The 24,043-nt window shown below is 45.2% G+C and overlaps 1 protein-coding gene across 2 annotated transcripts in view; it reads right to left on the minus strand.

The window, feature by feature from the left end:
* Nucleotides 1-24,043, minus strand: part of PTPRN2 (protein tyrosine phosphatase receptor type N2) — a 3,479,756-nt gene that overhangs the window by 65,954 nt on the left and 3,389,759 nt on the right. For both annotated transcript variants that reach the window (XM_069647979.1, XM_069647978.1), the window contains exons 20-21: nucleotides 21,231-21,284; nucleotides 5,985-6,049 (exon numbers count right to left, since the gene is read on the minus strand). In XM_069647979.1, the coding sequence (XP_069504080.1) occupies nucleotides 5,985-6,049; nucleotides 21,231-21,284 (119 nt within the window). The remainder of the gene's footprint in view (nucleotides 1-5,984; nucleotides 6,050-21,230; nucleotides 21,285-24,043) is intronic.

A 24,043-nucleotide genomic window follows, 5' to 3' on the forward strand; every position in this document is an offset into this window, starting at 1 on the left:
ATCTACCCTTGAGTTTGTGTGCAGGATCCCAAATATGGTTTATTACTACTTTCTCTACTGAAGAAAGGTTCATGCCAGACTAACTTTTTTATCATATGAATAAATATATATAAGATGGCATGAGCTCTCCACTGCGCCACCTCCAATTCTCTGAGGGTCAATCACTTTTCCAAGCAAAGAGTTGGGGGCAGATCTCTTTCTTCGGCTGGGGCCTCCCTCTGGAAACAGCCTCCCTGCCTCGCTAAAAACGAGGAGCACCATCTCCGGTTCCGGAAGCACCTCAAGACCTGTTTATTTGCTTCTGCCTTCTTTCTTCCTCTCCCTTGCTGATCACCTGCCTGATCCATGCACTGGTCACCTGGTCAAGCTCTGAATTCGGGCCCAGGTCCCTGCCTGTACGTCCTATTGCAATCCCACACTGCCTCTTGGCTCCCTTGCACTTGTGGTCTGTATCTGTAACCCTACAGTCCCCGCTCTTGCTCGTATTGTCCACCCGTCGGCTACACTTATGAGTACTCAAACTTGCCACCAGTTGGCTGCACTCTTGTTTCTACTTTGTTCCTGCACTTCTGCATCCTACCCCACCCTCGGCACTTCTCCCCTCCCCATTCCCTGCTCTTGTACGATCTGAATGACACAAGGCCTAGTAAGATCTGTGTTTTGTCCTACTCTTTTGCTTCTCCCTCCTTTCCTTGTCGCGCCTAGAAACACTTGCGTACAGGCACGTTATAAATGCCATATCATATAATTAAGGAGCACCCTGCCCCTGTTTGCGCATTAAAACACACATAATACACAGTGACAAATGATGTACAGTGGAGGCTGGTACATTTCTGAACTTAAGAGGCTTAAATGTTTGTTCCAATTAGTCAGGATCAACAGAGCACAGTGAGGGAGCCCAAACCAAAGGGTGGCTTGGGGGGGGGGTTCTCACTCCCAAGAAAATGTTTGAAACATTGGGTTAAAAGTATGCATTTTATAGCACTTTCTTTGCAAAATTGGGTAGAAATCCACACAGTTTGCAATTGGTTTTGTATGGAAGCACATGGAAATTCCCAATAGTTGCAAATCACAAATTGTGCATAGGAACATTTTCCAATACATTTCATGCCGCCTTTCCACACGGGATATGCTAGTATAAACATATATTCATGCTGGTTGTTCTAATTATGTTGAAGCAGGCTGCATCAATATTTGCCATTATTACCATGTACGGATTCCCAACCAGTAAAAATGCCATGCCACAGAAAGTATATCCAGGCTGACTGTGTACCATAAGTGTTATTACTGGCTAGATTGGCCTACATTCAAAGTGGGCCAATTTAGCCACGTAGTATGTTTGCTTTAACCTTGATGCATAGTCCTGTGCATCAAGGGTAAAGCAAAAAGAGCACTGGCAATGCTAACAGTTTGGGTATTTGTGTAGGCATGGCAAAGGCACTTCTGTATTGGTATTAGCTGGCCATTGATAGTGCCAGTGCAAAATGGTTTGAGTACCTGAGCAGCTAATAGCAGTGCCTCGTAAATGCCTAATACTTATACATAAGCCAAAACTGTTGGCTTTGCCAATGCTTATTTTTAAAAGAATTTCAGCGAAAGACATGCAGGGTGTTTTTAAATTGAGTGGCCAAAGGCAGACCTGATTAAGACATTTTTATTACACCAGTTACGTGTTTACAACTCCAATGAAGTCAAGAACTCTTAGAAGACTCCTTTGAGGAAACACTTGCAGGCACATTGAGGGCAAAGTTTGATGGCTAGCCATGTTTAAAGCTAGCCCAAACAGTTCCAGTGAGGAGTTGTTTTGGGTGGGGAGGACAGGGACTGGGTGAGAATGCCATAGGGATAAGCATGGCCATGAGAAGTCATTTCACTGTTAGTACCTGCATTCATATCCATACAGTTTTAGGTAATTGAAATCGTGATGTGGGGTTAGCACTTGCATGCTAGGGGAGTGATTAGAAGGGAAGTGGTGACATGAGACATCTCATTCTCACAGCAGTCCTTAAGTGTGATGTTTCAGAAATGAAGGCAAGAGGTAGCTGCTTGTAACATTGAAGCTTCACCAGAATAGTCTCATTCGAAAAGTGGAAAGATTTTAGGTGCCCCCACACAAGGAAGTTTGCCCCTTCCTCACAGCTACTGACGTTAGCACCTCTCCCAACATTTGAAGTATTAGTCCCCTTTCCCCCCTGACATTTTAGCCTAGGTGCACCTCTGATGCCACGAGCCCACCCCTTAATGAAGTGGCCCCCAGGGTGGCTACATGTAGGGATGGTGCTGAACACACACTCACAAAAAACACTTTCACCCATGCATTCAACCACCAGTTACACAACTCCATACATGCATGTATACGTAAAACCAAACACAGCATTGACACAAACATCAACATGCACGCATGCATTCATACATACATACACATATACATACCAATTTAATTTAAATACACATATACTTTTAATTTAAAATAAAAAACACTTACGTTACCTCCATGCACCCTTAAAAAGCATCCACGCAGCCGACACCTAGACATGCTGCCTGACAAGAGAGAACTCCTCTCCCATCAGTCAGCGGGGTCACGCTGCGCAATGTGAACACACTGACTGACAATAGAGAACTCCTCTCCCATCAGGCAGCGTGGTCACGCTGAGCAAAGTGAACACACTGACTGACAAGAGAGAACTCCTCTCCCATCAGTCAGCGTGGTCACGCTGAGCAACGTGAACACACTGATTGACAAGCGAGGAGTCCTCTCTAATCAAGATGAACACACTGACTGACAAGAGAACTCTCCTGTCAGTCAGCGTGGTCATGCTGAGCAACGTGAACACACTGACTGACAAGAGAGAACTCCTCTCCCATCAGTCAGTGTGGTCACACTGACAACATAACACACTGACTGACAAGAGAGAACTCCTCTCCTGTCAGTCAGCATGGTCATGCTGAGCAACGTGAACACTGACTGACGAGAGAGAACTCCTCTCCTGTCAGTCAGCATGATCACGCTGACATGAACATACTGACTGACAGGAGAGGAGTCCTCTCCCATCAGTCAGCGTGATCACACTGACAACATGAACATACTGACTGACAAGAAAGAACTCCTCTCCTGTCAGTCAGTGTGGTCACGCTGAGCAACCTGAACACACTGACTGACGAGAGAGAACTCCTCTCCCATCAGTCAGCGTGGTCACACTGACAACATGAACACACTGACTGACAAGAGAGAACTCCTCTCCTGTCAGTCAGTGTGGTCACGCTGAGCAACGTGAACACACTGACTGACAGGAGAGAAGTCCTCTCTTGTCAGTCAGCGTGTCCACGTTTTCAGCTGAATGACGGGAGGCAGCAGAGCTCACTTCTGAGCCCTGCTGTCTCCCATTATTTTGCTGTTTGTTGCGGAGCCAAACGGCTTTACAAGAAAGAGCAAAATCATTGCAGGGGCAGCACGGTCCCCGTGTGAATAAAGGACACGGGAGACTGTGTTGCCTTCCACTTAGAAGAGGGGGCCGCGAGGCCCCCAGCAAGCGGGAGGCCCGGGGCAGTTTGCCCCCCCTGCACCCACCTCGTGACGGCCCTGGTTCGTGCAGCGTGCTGATGTAAGGCGTTCATGCAGCGTGCTGACGTAAGCCGCAGGCTGCCTGGAAGTTCACGCTTTCATTACAGAATTGCTTCCAGGATCATCGTTCGTCTGGGACCGGGCAAGATAAGAAGTGCATAAAACATCCTCCGTCAGTCACGAAGGCCTACCCATCAGTGACAGGCCCAAGTTCAGCGCCTCTCACAGGGAACGGCTGTTATTCTTGCTGACTGGTATTCATTGGCAAATTCATTTAGGAGACGCGCAATAAGATGCAGTGACACTTCTAATATTGCCCACCTCATTCTTTCCCCCTGGGCTTACATACGTGTTTGGACTGCTAGCTTTATGCCATTTCCTCGATGACATTGCATTGCGAATCAGGCTATTTATGCCATTTCTCCAACGGTGGACATCACAGGGGGCAAACTTTCCCCCTGGGCTTACATGCGTGTTTGGACTGCTAGCTTTATGCCATTTCCTCTGATGACATTGCATTGCGAATTAGGCTACTTATTCCATTTCTCCAACGGTGGACCTCACAGGGGGCAAAGTGGACCTCATCAAAAGTGAACAATGGCAGGGGTCCTGTCACTCAAGATGTGGTGACGGCGTCACAAGCTGTTGTTGGGTCAAAAGTGCATGGCGACATCCTACGTACTGAAGGAGGTAGATTCCCTTGCAAAAACAAGCATTGGCAGGGCCAACAGTGTGGGCTGAATGGATGATTTTCAGGACTACAAATAAACAGAAAAACAAATGTTAGCCTACACAAATGTCCAAACTGTTGGCATTACCAATGCTTGTTGGTGTCCCATCAAAGTTTCGAAATACAAGTTTCGAAACAAAAGGATCGGGAAAAAATTTTTCGAATGCATTTTTTTTATATACATTTTTTTTTTTGGGTTCGTATAGTAAAATTATTTGTTTTTTCTTTAAAAAACAGAGGTTTGGGGGGAACCCCCCCACCCGCACAAAAAAATGCATTCGAAAAAATTGTTTTCTATCCTTTTGTGTCGAAACTTTTGTATTTCGACACTATGTCTGTCGAACAACTCACTATGAACCATGCTTGTTTAAGCTATTACCATTGTTCAACGCCTGGGAATCAGTCTGCCAAAAAGCTAAACTCACACTTGACTGTTTTTGGAAGGGGCACACGGACAGCACACTGAATTTGACTGTGGTTAATAGTTTTGTGTGTTTGCTGTTAGACTTTCAGATGGATAAAGACATACAGCAAACTGCCCAGTGATGCAAATATATTTGCACTGCCCTTGGTTCCGAAGTTATCAGAGTCCGCCCAGTGATTGGAGTGATGGTGTCAGCCAGATCTGCACGTTCACCCAGGGCTGCAATGGGACCTCACAAACCCTGCAGCCCCCCCCCCCCTTTGATCACTGTGCACAAACATAACCCATGTATGTGTATGTTGTCTGGCCCCTGACTGTTGAAGCTCTTGATCTCAAACCTCTATACAATTTTTCATCCAAAGTGGAATTTTGGGAAATACAATGTGCGCCTTTTTAAATGTTCGCACACACGTTTTTGAAGTCTCATAATTTACAACAAATCTAAAGAGGCTTATGGCAATAACATGTGTGTTTGACTTTCGACTCTGTGGCCAAGGAAGCACCCTAAACCAGCCTGTCACCGATTTAGATTATGTGAAATGATGGGCTGAAAGAACCACCGGCTATTAATGTACAAGCAAGAATACAGTGACCACCAAGACAACACAGGCCCGGCCCCTCCACTCGGGATTTTCCCATCATGATGTCACCGAGCGCATTCCCAGGGTCTGGGCTACCATTGCTTTGAGCTTGTTGTGCAGGCTGGGACGCACTTGGCTTTTCGGCGAGCTGAATGTAAACTGGAGCAGCATGCTATTTTTCATTCGGTGCAGCTGGGGGGATGGCATGAAAGTGGCATGCTTGCAGGCATGATGAGCAGGGATTTTGTAGTTTTAAGTGGGATGCAGATGCAGGGGCTGGGAATACAAAGAGAATGTGGAGGGTGAAGAATAGTGAGGAAGCAGAGGAGGCAATAAGAATGACACGAGTAGGGAGAGAGTACAGCGAGTGGATGACAAAGACAATGCTGCTACGCGCGCGCGCGCGTGTAAATGCAATGATATTCATACATGTATAAAGTAAAGATGTTGACCATTTCACAAAACATGAACAATCTTTGATCCTTAAGGCTCTGATTTACAACGTGTTTTCAAATGGGATTGCACCACTGTAACATGTTTTTATAAATCAGGCCCTCAATTTGTGGAACTCCATAGTTCCTTAGTCTGTGGCGTTCCAGTGTACACAGCAGACCGACAACATTTCCGTTTCATTAACAAACCTAAGTGCACGTGAGCACTACAAACAACAAAATTATCAAGCCCCACCTTTTGCCATTTTATTGAGAACCATGTCAATCAGAATGTAGGTCCCGCTTCTTCCTGCACCATCACTGTAAACACAAAGGAAACAAAAAGCCTGTCAGTACTCCAGTGTTCTCAAACAGGGAAACAGATGTGGCAGGGCGCTGCTATTTGCTGCAGCAGGAGAAAGAAAACGCATGACTAAAGAAGCAACAAAAGAAAGGACAGGCTTGAGGGAAGAGAAAGGGGACAAAGGACACCCAGTGGCTTAAGATCAGCACAAGCTGTTCATGTGGGATTAAGTATTGTGCTACCCGGTTCATTTTGAAGTACTTTGGTTCCAGGAAAAGAGTTTTCAACTGTGACAAAAATGCAACTCAACAAAAGGCAGAACATGCGTTTATACAGCACACATACAACCAAATGATACATATCTAAATGCACACATTATCACACAAAGATACATGGGTCTCCAGAGTGCATGATACCATGCTCCGAGTAGTTTAATGGAAGCCTGGGACCCTTGTTCAATTGCACCTGCAATGTGTGTTGAAATTTAAATGAACGAATAGAAAGTTTAAAAACACACAAAGGAGAGGATTGCCAGAGGCACCCCACTTCTCCTGTATGCCAGGTTCATCCCACCGAATCACATCCAGAAATGAAGCACGCGCATCCTAAATTTAGGATAGCATACGTACAATGTATATTTTTCCATAAACTTTAGTAAATGTTTATAAAAAAAAGAGTTGGAGGGGAACCTATGGACGTTCAGTAGGCAAATAGATGTGCTCGCTTGTTCCTTTTTCAATGTTCGACTTCTGACTACACACGCAGAAAGCGTGCTGCTCAAATATCCTAGGTATCCTTCAATAAATGAAGACAGCTTGATCTAGAAAGCATTTCGAAGGCATGCAAGTTGCTGAAACAGCTTCTCTCCTGTGGCAGAACTGCTTGTACTTTTAGAAACAGACAGGGCACGCATACCCACCTCAACATCCAGTCCTAGGTCATGTCCTGCTTGACCGCAGAAACTTGCTTGCCCTTCGATCCCAACTTGCTGATAGTGGTGCAAGCATTTAGGGCTCTTATGTTAAGTTTAGAGTGTAATGCTGGAAGGCACTTTCGTAATCAGGTATCCCTTTGCTCCCCTAAAAAGTTTCGAAATTGTTCTCCGAGTAGGTCATGCTTTCCTATTTCAGACAAAACCTTGCTAACACCATCCGGCGAATATCCGTCTTCAACCAGCAATAAGCCATCACCAAACCATTACTTGTAGTGACTAGCCTTCAGAAGCATGGGCATTGGGGGTCCAACACACCTGTGCGTTTACTGCTCCATTTGTCCCCATTTCCGTGAAAACATAAGATGAAGAAAATAAAAGCACTGAATTCTTTTGAGGCTGCTAATGTTTAAGAAGTTCATTAACAGCTGCTTGGAGGCTTTTAGGTCGCCTCCTTAATTGGGAAAATAAGGCAGCATGAGCTCATCATTGAGCGTGGGTGTGCCTGGGTCAGATCGCTTCACTAGCACAGATCTTTCTGTGGAGTCGTGGTATAGTCGAATTGCAGTACTCTTTTGATCATGATTATGTCGTTTTCTAGATTTTCATGAGACTCCAGTATCAACAATATGGAAAATGTGGGCCTTCTGTTTTTTCTCTGCTACACCTTCTACATAGGGAGAGGGGTGCTTGAGACCCCAGTAAAGATCAGAGATCTCACAGAGGTTTGTCTTATACAATGGTAATAATGCCTGTGGGGGTGGAGAGTACACTCGCTTCCACTAGCACCTCGGCATGCTATTTGATCTTGGATGGGGAAGGAGGCCAATTTACATTAACCAAATAAATCTGTCCATTTCTTCAGGAAACTACACAGCCACTAGATGAAAACGCAGCAGCGTCCTCCCTACCTGCTCAGATTTGCACCTTTTCAATCTCTCAACATCTTACACTACATACATGAATACTCACACACACTCTGCATCCTAATGCCTGCTAGCAGAACCACTACACTACCCACTGCAGAGCCAGGGAGAACCAGCTTTGAATGTCCACACAATGTAATCAATCTCTACCACATGGCCCACCCTTGTTCCAGAGCTCCCAGTATTCCGGCCCTGACTACTAATCGATCACTCTGCATACACGCCACACAGGACTCGGATACGCTCGGCCTGCACTAAACACCACATCCCTCTCCTCCCCTTCACTTCACTTCCAGAACCATACTCCAAGAGGTCACCCAAGGGGCAGAAGTTGTTCTATACGAGATCACGGTGCAATAAATTACATGAGACTGACCTAATGTGCAAGATGATGAAAAACGGAACAATCCGTGTTGTTCAATGACATTTATTCGATGTCTTTGTAATGTGAAAAACGTGCACTCAAAGAGAAAGTACGGTAGTAAAAGGTTTAACCAAAGTATTCTCTTTTTACAACATTATTTTCCTACTTTCAATGTTTTCTCTATTACATGAAATGGTACTAACCTTTTAAAGCACATCTAAAGGTTTCAAGGTAAGAGCTAAAAGTGGCAATTGTATTCCCTTTTCATGGTTTTTATTTAGATTATAATCATTCCCCACTATGTCATGTTGCTGTACGGTAATATGTACCTTGCAGTTAGCTCTAATATTCGGAACTTTGATTGCGATTTTCGTATAGGCTTTCTAGATTGCTGAATATTACACGGGAATTGTGAGAAAAAAAAATCTGACTATATAAAAAAACAGGTGCCCATTCGGGATAATTTCGCAGCTGCCAAAAGCATATACAATTGATGCTTTCTCCTATTTGTTGAAATTAAAAATATTACACAAAATGTAGGAAACATCAATTTGATATGTTCCTGATTAAACAGCAGGAAATGCATGTGTATTACCAGATTGTTGTTTGTTGCATTGAAGGGTCTTTTATACAACATACACAATGCCATTTTATCTAGGGCTATGTAAAAGAAACGTGTGTGGACTAAACAAGGTTTTATTGGTATCTTTACAGTTGTACAATTTCTTAGCACCTTCTGCGGGTGTGCCCACCAATCAGATTTCTCCAAAACTAGGCTAAATCTTACAATCCAAGTCCAGGTTCGGAGCAACCTTAGCAGCGGAGACACCCCCCAACACCATCCCTGCGGCTTGCAGTACTTATCGTTGGCAAGCCGGCACCACCTTGTACCTGAGCCCTTCTTCCTCCAGCCCACACTCACCTCATGTGGTGACACCACACCTCCCCCTTCCCTTGGCTGCTATGGAAAAGGAGCAGGGACCCTGCACAGAGTCCGGCCTCCATTTACATGGCTGCCAATGTTAGGAGAGGAATCACATGCCTTACTGTGTATCAGCTGGTCGTGCGCTCGTTGCGCCCTGTTGATTGACACAAATGTATTTCTGTTCACACCCAAAAGTTTAACTCAGGGTGCCAACAGCAATATGCCCTTGTTCAAGTGGCTTCAATGAGTGGTAATCGTACCAGGGGCCAGCTTTCAGGCCTTTGGTTTGCTCGGGCCCATAACCTGGGCCTCCTGGGCCATTACCACCCGAGGAAGATCCCATAATGTGTGCATATTCCTATAAGAAAGGCAAGAAAAATAGATGAGTTCTGATTGGAGTCTACTGTGATGCAGAAGGTGGAGAAAAGGCCAGACAGGTTCTGGCAGTTCTTATTTGTTATTAGCACACAGCAGATATCGATTGAATCTTCCTAAATCAATCAGTGTCATTGAACACTAGTCAATAAAAACATGATATTTGACAGTGAAAGGATTCCACAAACCTTAATGGAAAGCAGATTCAGTGTTAACTGTTCCCTTGTTAGCATGCCATTATGCTTTATTATTTAGAAATGTTTTCCATATTCTGCCTCTCCTTATTACAGTACTGATAAGTCCATTCTTTTTTAGCAGCAATTAATTTTTTACACAATTGTTTCCGATTTCAGGTCTGTTAATTTCATTTTTAGTTACCATGTATCTGCCAATAGATTGTTCCAGATGATTTCATTTTAAGTGCTTTGTTGGCAATAGTATTTACTTTTGTTTACCCATTTATGTGTTTTATGTAGTAAAAACCTAGTTAGAGAGCAATGGAGCACTGTATAAGAGTTCAAGGAACCAGAGGGCGGTTTACCATGAGTCCAGAGCGGTGTTAGAACTGGGGACAGATTTACATTATTTGCGCAAAGGAATTCCCTAAAGAGAAGTGTTTTCAGTTCTTTCCTGAACTGCAGACGCGTGGGAACATTCCTGATTGCCACTGTGATTGTGTTCTATTAGGTCAGAATTTAGCAGAGAAGCATTGTTTCCTGGCCATTTCTCTTCAGGGTAGGTTAGTTTCCAGTCTAAAAATGGTCGGACTCCCAGAGGATTGTGTACTGTGAGGTATCAGCAATGAGAGGCGGACAAAAGGTTGTATTACTCTCAAAATCAGACATTTCATTAACCAAAAATGGGTTGGAGAAATGCCTCTCTAGCCCTATTCTACAGACAAATTTCCTTTTGTTAGCACCCTGAAAGTGTCTCACTCACTAGTCCCCAGGGTTCTGTCATCCACGTGGGCAGGACACGTCCATCGCTATTGGATCCATCCTGGGGTGGCCAGTGTGGGAGGCCTGGTTGGGGGGGGGGTCCTCGAGAGTGGAAGTGGGGTACCGGCGGGCGAGATGCGGTACCCCCTTCCTTATAACACCTTTTCACCATCCTATCCCGTTGGATATTTAGATGCTGTAACCCCCCCCTTCCAAAACAAACACTTTGCACGTCATGAAAGACAACGGACTAACACCAGAGCCGTTACCCGACATGTCCCAACAAAAGGGTCACACAGAGTCAGGCAATTGACAATAACCACACACACCTGACAGCCTTTTCCTTTCCCCGCAGGGAAAAAAGGCAGAGCACGAAAGCACATTTTGAGCAAGGCAAAACGCACAAGGAGGAAGCTATTCCAGGAAGGCAGTTCAAATGGAGGAGAACGGTTGCAAGACCTGAAAGGACGATGAAGAGGGAAGTGCTGTTGCCCTTTTTGGCAGAGACCCGCAAAGCCTCTGTGAAAGGAACCATAAGACCGGGAACTACAGCTGACGTGTGGTCTAACAGGTGTCAGTGCAGAAGGCCCTCCCACTCTAATTACCAAGGCGGGGAGATGCGCTTGCTACCGTGGTACCATCCTTGACTCCAGAGACCAGAAACGGCAAGGAGTTCAGCAAAGCCAGTAAGTCGGAGGGAGAAACGATGGGGAGCCCGACTGTGTTGCGCAAAGGTTGCAAACGTCAACATGATATGAGTTCAGAGAACCTGTGAACAAAGAACTTGTATGTTACTGAACTTTTAACAGAGAACAAGGAATGTCCAGCTGCAGAGTGTCCGGCGCCATGTGGGTGCTCATTCAAAAGACACTGGCTATTTTCCCCTTTTTTTATGAAACTACAGATACCGGGAGGCCCTAGGAGAGCACGACCCAAAAGGTCAATGTGGTCATACAAAGGTTGAGTAAAACCCTTTGTTCAATCAAAAGTCTTTAACACATAGTCAAGAGAAAGCTAGGTGAAGGGTGCCCCGCTTTCTAATGAATTGTGAAATTGAGAACTAAGGCAAGGAAGAACCCGACAGGGATGCTAAAAGAAAGCCTGACTGGGGGGCTTAAGAGGAAGCCTGACTGGGGGGGCATAATAGGAAGCCTAACTAGTGGCTGTAAAAATCTATGGGAAGTAAGTCCTGTTACAACTACGGGAACTGTGTTAAAACTGGCAAATGTGAACCTGGCTGAGGGATGGCCACAGTGAACAGTTGTGGGAAAGAACATTGAGACTTTTGAATACTACAGGTGATAATACTGGGAATTAAAGGCCATAGTGAACCAGGCTGAGGGAGGCCACCATTGCAAAAGGATCGGAGCACAGTTGAGGGGGATCCACGGTTGAAAGGAAACCACCCGACATGAAGAAAAACTGAAAATAACTTCTGTTTTGGTGTTTATAGCACATCAGGTCCTCTGAGGTAAGAGACTTTGTGGAAAAGACTTGGCCACAGAAGGCCCTGATATTTTGGAAACTAACTGTAAGCTTGTGCTGAAGAAGCTTAGAAGTTTGCTGTGCTCCAGAATACCACCTTCCCCCGTGCTAAAAATGTGGGGAAAGGAGACCCCAGTTGTACCATCCTGACTTATTTTGTGAACATGTCTTTCTTTTCTGGTGAACATTATCCCACACTATTTTGTATTTTAGCAGTAAGGGTTGGTAATAGATTTTTTTTAGTATAGGCACTTTCTAATTGACAAGACATCACTAGGACTGCCTAATTATTTATTTGATGGTCGTAGCTTGCTCCCATCTTAGATTTAGGCTCAGATTAGATGTTCTTCTCACACATTTATACAGTTCAATAAATGCCCTTGAACTGTGATCGCTTGTGCCTGTCTTTACTGTTGCCACCATTAGTTTCTTAAAACTGCATCAAAACTAAAACTAAGCTTTTGTCAGGGACGGGTAGTCAGTAACTCAAACGTTGTCCCTGTGTTCCAAACATTCTAAGCTGACCCTCACAATAGAAACAAAAATAACAAAGGGTGAAAGGAAATGTCTTTGATTGGGTGTTGGCAAAAAGTGTTCACAATCTCAAATAAAAGGAAAAACTCAACCAAAAATAACTTCCAAGAAAAGATCCTTGTTCCCTTCCCCTGGACTTTCAGGTAGGATGGCAAAAAGTGTCTCTTCATCCAACAGTTCTTTTTGTATCTTTATATTGGACTCACAATGTTCGTGTTCAAATAATGAATTCCTTAACAGTCTTCCTTTAACTTGGTCAAACAAGACATTGCAAGACTGTCTCTCTTAACTTTGATCAAACAATTTCCATAACAGCTTTTCTTTAGGTCTTTTGGTAAGTGTTTCAGATCGACTGGTATACTCCCCTGCCAGGTATCTTCCCAGAGTACCTGAATTTTTGTGCAATTCCAGGTGCCTGTTATTTCTGCTTGCCAGGGCTTTTGTGAGTTTCTCAGATCACCTGGTATACTCACTAACAGGTATCTCCCCACAATGCCCAAACCTTACATAACTTCAGGTGCCTGGTATTTCTGCTTGCCAGGATAGCTCTTATTTCACTTGAGGATCACAGTATCATATTTTCTTAGGTGCTTGCCATATTTGCCTATGGTAACATTTGCTTCAGTTTTCCCCCACCTTGGCATCTCATGCACCTATACTTGCTTATGGTTTCTTGTTGCACTTTGTTTTACCAGCATTCAAATATTCTGCTTATCGGACAGTTGAAATAGGATTGGGCTTTGTCTGCATTCAACCACTTTGGTATGCTGTTCATATTCGCAATCTTTGAACATTCAGTCATTAGTTCACATGCATGTTGGTACACCCCGGAGTTCCCAACAACTTTGGGTAGACTCACTGGTCCTTCACTGCATCGCTGACTCTTGGTGTGCCTTTGCAACAAATCCTCTTTGCTGGATCAGCTTCCCAAATGAGGCACACGTTCCCCCAGCGTTTCCTGCAGCTTTGCGACTGCTCGCCGGCTTCCATCTGCGGCCTGGACCGGAGAACACTGCCTTCCAGCACAACCGCACCTCCATGATCTGATTCCATGCAGGTTTGGCTTTCTTGTTGATGTGTTACTGAAAGGAGATGTGGATGTCCACGATGAACCCAGTGGATTTAGCGGACAGGGCAATTTGGAGGATGAATCTATCCAGGTGCATCTCCTTCAGTCATCCTTGGATGGTTTCCTGTTTGGAGGGGGGCCGAGGAGCCTGAAAACTTTTTATTTTATTTTTACATTTGTGTAATGCCCAGACCCACAGGTCTCACAGCATTTGTACAGAAGGAACAAGGTGAAGGAATAACAGACAACCAAGGTAATAGGGCAGTGGTAAGTCTGTAATATAGTGAAGCAGATCCAGCAGAAAGTTAGTCGCACTTACTGGACAGCCAGGTTTTCAAATGTTTCTTGAAGGCTGGGTAAGAGGGTTAATTTCTGATATGCAAAGGAAGGGAATTCCAGAGAGATAGGGCTGTAGTGCTGAAGCTCACCCCTCCCACTCTGGCAAGTTCAAAGTATGGGACAACCAGGGTGAGGTGGTTGGATGAGCTGAGGGAGCGACAATGGAGTTTACTTGTGATGCGGTTGTTCAAGTATTGGGGGGGGGGCTTCATTATAGATGCAGTGGTACACAATAGAAAGTGTTTTAAAGTCATTAAGCACTTTTTTGGTAGCGAGTGGACCTCACAACATGTTGCAGAGATGTGGTCAGATATGCAGAGGCCCAGAACTGCATGCAGAGCTTTGTTTTGCAATAACTAACTTTGCCAGGTTAGAAGCGGACATGCCCTTGAACAAGACATTGCAGTAGTGCAGTTTCTCAAGATAATGGCTCTTGAGAGGGCAAGGCAATTGTCTTGACTCAGGAACTGTCTACTTAGAGGGATGAGCTTGGCAGAGTGGGCTGTAGAGGAGGCGAGAGCATTGATGTGCCTGGCCATATATAGTTCTGCGGCACAGTGTACCCCAAGGGGTTTGGCGTGTTTGAGAACGGGGATGCCGGTGCCATCAATGAGGAAGGAAAAGTAGGTGGGGTCAAGAGATTTTAGGCAAGAGGGAGATCCCACGATAATTACTCTGTTTCATCATTGTTAAGACAAAGGTTATGGGTAGCCATCCAGTTATGGATGGTGCTAAAATCTTTGTTGATGGTGTCGGAGTTATTGGTGTAGTTGCCAGAGGTAGGGATGAGAATTTGCGTGTCTTCTGCAAAGTTGGTATATGTGATACCCAGAGAGCCAAGGATGTCAAAGAGAGGCTTGGAGAAGGTTATTAAGTGTGGGGGCGGCAAGAGCATTGTGGGACACCAAGGAGGACAGAGAGGTGATCAGCTGCATGGTTGTCAATGAATACTCTAGATGTTCGATCACTTAGGAAGGATTTGATCCATCAGACCACCTTGGTAGAGAAATGAAAGAGGGGAGATTTGCAGAGCAGATCGTGCTCAACCAAGTCAAAGGCAGCTGACAGGTCCATGAAAAGGGAGGATGGCTAGGTTGCCAGTGTCTCGGATACTGCCAGAGGGCCGTTTTGGTACTGCGTTTCTGTCAGAAACCAGACTGTCTGGGACCAAAGATGGAATGATGTACCAAGAATTGCTGAGATTGAAGGTAGGCAATATGATCTAGAATTTTGAGTAAGAATGTCACTTGTAATGGGCCCGTAGTTGGTGGGTACCACAGGGACCAGTGAGTTTTTTTTTTTTTTTTTTTTTTTAGAAGAGGGGTGACCCAGGATGCTTTGATGCTAATTGGTACTTCACAGGACTTGAAGGATGTGTTGACAAAGTCTGTCAAAATGGGGCTCAGGCTGGGGGCACAAATCTTTATGATGTGAGCAGGGCAGGTGTCTCCCTTATGAAGAGACTGGATGGTATCCTGGACAGTAGCTTGGGTAACAGGAAGGAAGGAGAAACAGGGGTGCAACTAAATTAGGGTGATGGAGTGAATAGGCCAGGCAGATCAGAGAGATTCTGAAGAGTGGGTTTGGGGGCTAGTAATGCTTTCTTGGTTGTGATTTTGCCAAATAGCAAGTTGATTTTAGCAGAAAGGGTAGTTTGAATGGTGGTACACAATGCTTTGTCCGGTTTTGCTTGGATGATAGGCACACCCAGATTATCTAGCTCTCGCAGAATGGCAAATAGTTCCCAGGGTGATAAGCGCACCTGGATTTTCTAGCTCTTGCAAGAATAGCGAATAGTTGCTTGGTGTTGGAACTTGCATTAGTGATTATGTTGTCAAAGGTGGCAGCTTTAGTTGCAAACATTGCTGACTTGTAGGTCTTGGAGGTGGTGGCAAGGTTGGTGGCATTCCTCGGGGTGGGGTGCTTGTTATGTAGATGTTCAATGGCTCTTTACTTTCTGCAGAGCGTGATCAACTCATCTGTGAACCAGGTGTTGGTGGGTTTAAAAGTTTTGTTTTTGAGTGGGGCATGCTGATCTAGCGTCGCAAGAAGGCTCAGGTGCTCGAGGGTTGCGAGGGCAGGGGAACTCTTGCAGTCGGGAGGAAAGATGTCGAGGAGAGTGTGCAGGTTGGGCTTGAGAGTTGTGTGATAGTTTCTGGATGCTTCTGGCCATGATCTGAGTTGGCACTAGGGGCGAGCTGGTAGCTAGGTTGGCGTGATGCAGTTTGAATTCAAGCAGGTGGTGATCAAACCAGGGCACTGGGCTGATGTGTGAGATGTCAATGCTGGGATTTGTTGTTAAAATCCAATCTAGAATTCGCCCTTTGGCATGGGAAGGGGGCAGAGACAAGTTGTGTGATATTTATGTCATGGTGTGCTTGGAGCACGGATGTGGCTATGTGATCCGCAGGATCATTGTACCCCAGGTTGAAGTCGCCTAGTATTATACATTTGGTGGCTGGTTTGAGGAATGGTGTGACGAGGAGGGGAATGTCAGTCAGGAGTGTTGGAGGCTTTGGTTGGTTATAGAGGAGGAGAATGGTGAAGGATGTCTGGAGGTTAGTATTACATTTTAGAAGAAGATTTCCATACACTATGATAGGAGGTATATGAAGAGCGCAAGTGTGGAGGTCAGATTTGTCAATAAGAGCAACTCCGCCACCGCTTCGGCCAGTTTGAGTTTAAGGTATGTGCTTGTCATCTACGTTTGAATAGTGACAAGGCATTTATAGAAGCACGTCACAGCTGGGTGTCATTTGCGTACTGATGTAGAACGCCTTTGCTTTCCACAGTGCTGCGAACAATTAACAAGCATTACAGTCCGACAATATGTATCCAGGCTTCAGGTAATTGAAATAAAGTGCTGATGCATTCAACTGTTGTTGGATCAAAGTTCCATAAGAGACGCTACTGAATGTAATAAAAATCTGAAAATTCATCAGGAAAAATACAGAGCTTGTGAAGTCACTTCGAGTCATGTACTTCTAGTAAAATCATTTATGATATGATTTGATATGATATTTTATTTCTATCACGCTCGTACACAAGTGTTTCAGAGTGCGACAAGGCAAGGGAGGGGAACAGAGGAGAACAAAACAGCGATCTTACTAGGCCCAGTGACATTGAGAACGCGCAAGTGCATGGGAGAGGGGCAGGGGAAAAGTGCATGGAATGGGGAGAAGTGGAAAGTGCAAAGCAGAGGAGAAACAGATAAATAACAATACATAAATAATAAAGGCAACAAACAGTTTTAGTGCAGCCAGCAATTTGCAAGTGCTCGGTTTAAGGCAGCAGACAGGGTAGGTCTGCTAAGTGCAGGAAGAAAAGGAGGGGGGCTGTATGGGTACAGATACAGACCCCAGTGCAAGGGGTGGCCCGGAGGCAGTGCGGGAGGGTGGCAGGGTGAGCAGTTACCTGGGCCCAGAGGACAGAGCGTGGACAGGTGCACGGTGCCAAGAGAGAACAGATCAGCAGGGGAGAAGGGGAGCGAAGGCAGGAGAAAAGAGGAAGGTCTTGAGTTGCTTCCGGAACCGAAGATGGTTCTCCTCAAGTTTTAGAGTGGCAGGGAGGCTGTTCCAGAGGGAGGCCCCAGCCGAAGACAGAGATCTACCCCCAGCTCGTTTCTTTGAAAAACGACTGACCCCGAGGGAGTTGGAGGTAGAGGAGCAAAGAGCTTGAGAGGGGTATTTGCGGAGGGATAGCTGAAGGTATTTTGGACCCAGGCCCCAGAAAGCCTTGTGGACAATGCAGAGGGTTTTGAATTTAATTATTGCATCCACTGGGAGCCAATGGGGAGATTTCAGGGCTGGAGAGATACGATCCCAGCGCTTGAGGCCAAGGACAAGTTTTGCAGTCCTGTTCTGGATTAGTTGCAGAGGGCGGAGAGTAGAGGCAGGTAGATTTAGAAAGAGGCTGTTACAATAGTCCAAGCTTGAGAGAGCCAGAGCTTGGGATAGCATGAGCTTCGGGGGGAAGGAGAGGAAAGGCAGAGTACCTCTGAGGAGGTGCAGTTGGAAATTTGACTTTTTAGAGACCTCAGAGATGTGGGCGGAGAAGGAAAGGATGGAGTCAAAGATGACCCTGAAGTTCTTAGCCTCGCAGGTGGGGGTAGGAGGAGGGCCAAGGGAGGCCGGCCAGAGAGTGAGGGGAAAGGATGGTGAAGGTGTGCCTATGAGGAGGATCTCCGTCTTGCTGGCGTTCAGACAAAGATCATTGGCGGCACGCCAATCTTGAATGACAGTTAGGCAATCAGAGATGAGAGAGGGAGAGGAGGTGGCAGAGGGCAGCCTGAAAATGAGTTGAGTGTCGTCAGCGTAGCACTGGAAATTTGAGCAGAATGTGTCAATGCAGTGGGCGAGAGTTGCCAGGTATTGGTTGAAAAGCCAGGGCAAGAGGTTAGACCCCTGGGGAACACCACAGGTAGAGAGGAAGATAGATGAAAGGAAGGACCCAAGTTGCACCTGGGAGGGCCCATCTGAGAGGAAAGAGGTCAGCCAGGCCAGAGCCTGATCCGTGATACCCAGGTTTTCACAGAGACGGTTTAGCAGGATGGTATGGTTGACCGTGTCGAAGGCAGAGGAGAGATCGAGGAGGATGAGGACAGAGGGAATGTTAGAGTCAAGGTTGGATAGCAGATCTTCATGGATGTTCAGGAGAACAGTTTCTGTGCTTCTGGCAGCTCTGAAGCCAGACTGGTGGTCATGGAGACAGCCAACAGAATTAGAATGAAGGTTAAGCTGAGAGATGGCCAACATTTCCAGGAGTTTGCCAAGAAAGGGAGTAATGGAAATTGGGCGATAGTTAGCTGGACAAGAAGGATCAGCTGTGGGTTTCTTGAGAAGAGGATGCACAATGGAGTGCTTCAGAGGGGAGTGGAAGGATCCCAAGGCAAAGGAGTGGTTGCAAAAATCAGCAAGAGCCAGATCGAGGGTGTTAATGTGGGCCTTGATGGTTTTAGAGGAACAGGGATGAACCTGTTTTGACAAGGCTTTCATAGATCGGACTTGTCTAGCGACCTCGTCAGGGGAGAAAAGAGGAAAGGACGAGAAGGATGGTGGGGGTGTGGCTAAAGGAGGGTCAGCAAGCACAGATGGGGAGGGGAGAGGTGGGGTGTGGGTGAAGAGGGTGGACAGGATGTCCTGGGTTTTTTAAATGAAGTGAGAGGCAAGGGCATTGCAACAGGCGGGGTAGAGACTGCAGCAGGGTTGGCCAGCTCCTTGCAGATTTTAAAGAGTTTGGCCGAGTTGTTAGATGCCGCAGAGATATGAGCTTGAATGTGGACCCTCTTCTTGGTGAGGACAGAGAGTCGGTATTGCCTTTGTAGCAGGCGACAGGCCAGTTTATCAGAGGATGAACAGGAAGTCCTCCATTTCCTCTCAGCCACCCTACACTTCCGTTTAAGTGTAGCCAGGTCAGAGTCATACCAGGAATTGCACTTGGCTTTGGACTTCAAACGGATCCTCATGACAGGGGCAAGAGCATCAAGCGTATCAGAAATTGAAGAGTAGAGCAGAGACTGGGCTGTGTCAGGATGTGAGACAGCCAAAGGTGGAGGGGAGGAGAGAAAGTGGTGGCAAAAGCCTCAACTGCCACACACTTCATGGGCCGGATGTCTGAGAAGGTAGGTGGCAGTGTTGGGGTAGGTTTGGCTTGGGGGGGGAAGAGAGGGAGAGATGAGAGGAGAGGAGTGAGTGATCGCTCCAGGAGAGAGGAGTGGTCAGAGGAGATCAAGACATCAAGTGTGTGCCCTGCAGAGCGAGTCGGGCCAGAGGGGAGGATGGACAGGGAGAGGGAGTCGCAGAGGTCACGGAAGAGTACAGAGGAGGAGCAAGGAGAGTCTAAATGTATATGGAGGTCACCGAGGAGGAGGAGTTGAGTGGTAGAGGCCAGGAGGGAGGATTACCCACACTTCACTCTGAATTACTATTGTTTATGCATCGCAATATGTCCTTTGTCCTAATATTCCTTGAAAAGGATGTCCTACAAACTGGAACAATGTATTTTCAAAACGTGTGTCTCCGCTTGCTTAAGTGGCATTTAAAGATTAGATGTACATCTTAAAGGGAATACCACCCCATCGTTCAACCCCACAAACCTGCTCAACCCACAGCATGTCATGCTTTGACCTTGATTCATGTGCACATTAAGCAATGCAGTGTGTGTGAGGAAACCAATGCAAGGAACCAGACTGTGTTATTACTGTCTGATAATAGACCGGACGTTTGGTCGGAGGAGAGAAGTGGCTGTGCGCCATTACTGTTATAATTCTTAGTGTGAAGCTAACATTCCATAGGAAGGTTAAGGAATGAAACTCCTTGAAGACATACATCAAATGAACTCGTAAATCTCTTGTGAGTGATCAAGAGAAACACATTGTCACTAAAATATTCAAGGAAGTGGGCAGGTGGAAACAGATGAAATTTAAACTCAGACAAACTTGGCTGATTTACAAACGCGTTTTTCAGTTGGGAAATCCCGCTGAAATGCACTTTGTATCAGGCCCACTGAGTCCACTGATGCACAGAGCACCGGCTAAAATCTCAGTTCTCCAGTCACAAATTGCATCCACTGGATCCACATCTGGCATATTTCTGGTGTGTAGTGGACGACATGTACCCAAAGGAAAAAGCTAAGGAAACACTGTTACTTGCTAAATGAAACTCGGAAACCTGCTAAATAAAAATAGGAATTAAAAATAAAAAGGTACACAATAACTCATCAGAAACCAGTGCCCAGAAGCAAATGGAATAAACTGGATTTTTCTCCAAAGCTATGCACTAAATGCATGTACGGTGCTCTGCTATAGTATACCGGGAATAATAACCAGGACTGAACATGAAGCAGTAAAAATGAAGAGGTAAAAATAAAGTTTACATTGAAATAAATCATGAAGATATTTAAAAAAATGTATTTGGATTTGTTTTTTAAATGTGCGTTTGTTTCCTTACTAATTTCGTAGAGCCAGTTCAAAATAGGGGGTGATCTGCCGATGCACCCCGCAGCTCCATTACAACCATCCTCACCTTTATTAAATATTGAAGTTGGCATATTTTTGCTTTCTTCATTTTTACCTTAGTTTTCGCACTAGAAATGGTACTTTCCTACTCATTTTCATATTGCTTCATCTTCTGGGGTTATTTGTATAGTGTCCCACACAATGCAATGCACCCATGTTGCAGTAGCTGTATCCATAGGAAGCCACTGTAATCTCGAGCAGAGAGATGACAGTGAGCACATTGCGACTGGCATGGTGGGCTAGCGGGCAGGTGCCTGCTAACGAAGACCCCCGGAAATCTGCGAGAGTCATACTTGCCTGCAGTGAACAATTATGGGACAGGAGCGGCCCCTGTAGCACTTGTTTACTTTCCTGCAATGAAAAAAAAGAAGCTCGTCAATATCAAATATTGTTTCCTTTGCAAATTAGGTAGGTCTTGCAAGTACAATTTTACTATTTTGAATTACAGGATTATACGATTTTCTGACATATGCATGACATGAAATGGTTAATTATTTAAATATCTTGGTATGGCTACCACTGAGGTTACAGGTGCATGAACTATACATCCCAGTCACAAGGAATCCATGCATTGTAGCTGAATGTTATCATTATCACACCTTTCTGGCTGGAAAAATGAATGAAAATTCAGGCTAGGCAACGCTAATGACCGAAGCAACCAAAAATGGTCCTCATAAATGAGAGTTAATGTAGGCAGATGAGTAGGAATCAAACATACCACCATGAGTGGGTAAACGGTGGTTGGTTATAGTAAATTGGGTTAATGAAACATACAACACAGTTGGTTGCCATGTGCTGGACGGTGCTTAAAGTACTCCCTTCCAGGTATCCCCTTGGTCCTCCATTTCTTTTCAAACCCTTTTGTATTACTAAGAAACTTTGGGGACTAGTATGTAGGGGAGCTTACACTGTCCTGATGATTAACCCCCATCTCCTCTTGAATGTCATCTAGGGCACTCGTCATAAGCATATATTTTACAAGTTTCATAACGAGGCATAGGACATTTTACCAAAGGAAATATCTTCCAACAATTTGTGTAGTAATTTCATCAGGTTAAATTAAGGGGCATTTAATAAAGTTAAGATACAGAATTCTACCCTAAAGGTCCAGTCAAAATCAATAACAAGGTGTTTTTCAAGGTCTTGACTGCTTTCATTATTGACAAGTTTTCATAAAAATAGGCTTAGAGTGACAACTGCATTCAAGAGGCTTTAATGTTTATTTCAGTAGACAGAGATATGAGGGGCAACCATGGAATGCCTCTGCCATGTCCACAGTCAGACCAGAAACAGTGCACGGTGTGATGAATCCTATGGAATCCTCACTAAGCCCCTGGCTAAAGTCTCCTCCCAGGTGGCCAGGGAAAGGCAGGTGCTTCCTGGTCCTGACCCTGGGGGTGGCGTTATGCTGAGGATCACCTGGGAGGCGGAAGGGCCCAGGGGAATGAGAGGGCTCAGTGCGATGAGACGCAGAATGTGTCTTCCTCTAGGGAGGACATCTCATCAAGACCAAAGTATGCAATCGTTGTGTTCCCCAAGTTGAACATCTTAGTATGGGTAAAAGCAATCATAGACCCTTAGGCATTGGAAGAAATAAAAAACCCTTCTAAAACCATGCAGCCTCAGAGCTAGCAGCTCCCATAACTCCCAAAGGGACAGTGAAAGGAAGTCGGTGAATAATAATTCAAATTCTAAAGAACTTTAATCCTCTATACAATCCAGTTTTGTGATTGACACTTATGACATTCCTTTAAAGAATATTATGGGGAATGGACCTTAGGGACTTCAAGTCCCACAATTTCCGAAGTACTGGGACAAGGAAGAGGGCCAAAGAGGACAAAGACTGCAGAAGTAGGTAGCTTGTTAATATGAATGACACACATTTGGGGGAGACTGGGAGGCATAAAAGGCCCCCTCAGGTGCAGACCATTAGTGAGCATGGAAAGTAGTATAAGCAGCTGAAGAAGAAACTGGAGGAGTGAGAAGACAACAGGACCAGTGTCGGGCAGAGAATAGCCGGTCCTGTGAGGGCCTTTGCCTCCAGAAGCCTTCATTGCAGAGATCGCACAGTGGGAAGCGTGTGAGAGGGAAGCTTGCCCTCTGAAGACCTGTTGTGCACACCTGACAGAACCATGCAGCAAATGTGCCTTTATCTGATCGTCAGTGAGGGACTTTTACTCTCGCAGTCCACAATGTGCAAAGTAATGGGAATAAGGGACTATTTAAACACACATTTGCAATGTTCAAAGGGTCCTAATGCACACAGCTTGGATTCAGTGAAATCATATAAGGGCTTGGTAAAAGTACCTCCAATTAAAAGGCTTTCAGCAATGCACACTAGCCTCAGATGGGTGCAGGAAGCCCAATGGCCTATGACGGTGTTACTTTTTCAGAGATTTACCATCCGCTCTACTGGGTGCATAGAACGAAAACGTCAATGGGGTCAAACAGCCCACCAAAGAGGACTACTCAATGTGTTAAGTAGTAATTCCTCCCAATGTAACTATGCCACCGAGTAGGGTTATGTCAATCTCCTGTTCAGGTGTAAGGTATGCCTTGAGTGGGAAAATAAGACCCTGAAGAGACGCATGCAATAATAACAATTGAATGCCAATAACACCTGTTTGTTTCTTCTAGAAGTTGCTGTTGCAGTCATGCGGCTCTATGAGCCCTAACTGCTACTACAGCTCCACTCCGATACTTAGTTGTTTGGATTAGTAAGGTGGAAACCTGGGTAGGCCCTGCCCAGATTTCAGTGTGACCTGCAAGCACGCACACATTTCTGTAGCAGATGCAATAACCAAACATTTATATTACAGATATCCTTTGCTGAATACATCATAAATACGGTTTCTGGTTTTCAGTGTTTATTTTGTCAATCTCAGGGGAATTTGGCTAGTGTTTTGACAAATTTTCAAATCGGTTTATATCGTATACATTTTTGTGGGGATGACAGAGTGCAACAGTGTTTTCCAGCGTATATGAATAACATGTGTTTATTAACATACATACTCTTTGGTATAGAAAAATCACGAGATATATACAATGTTCTCAATGGACAGTCTTTTGAGGGAACAATCTCTCAATAGGGGTCAACAACACGCTTCTGC

Source organism: Ambystoma mexicanum, chromosome 2q (genome assembly GCF_040938575.1).
Source record: "Ambystoma mexicanum isolate Mex_15411 chromosome 2q, UKY_AmexF1_1, whole genome shotgun sequence".
Taxonomy (NCBI): domain Eukaryota; kingdom Metazoa; phylum Chordata; class Amphibia; order Caudata; family Ambystomatidae; genus Ambystoma; species Ambystoma mexicanum.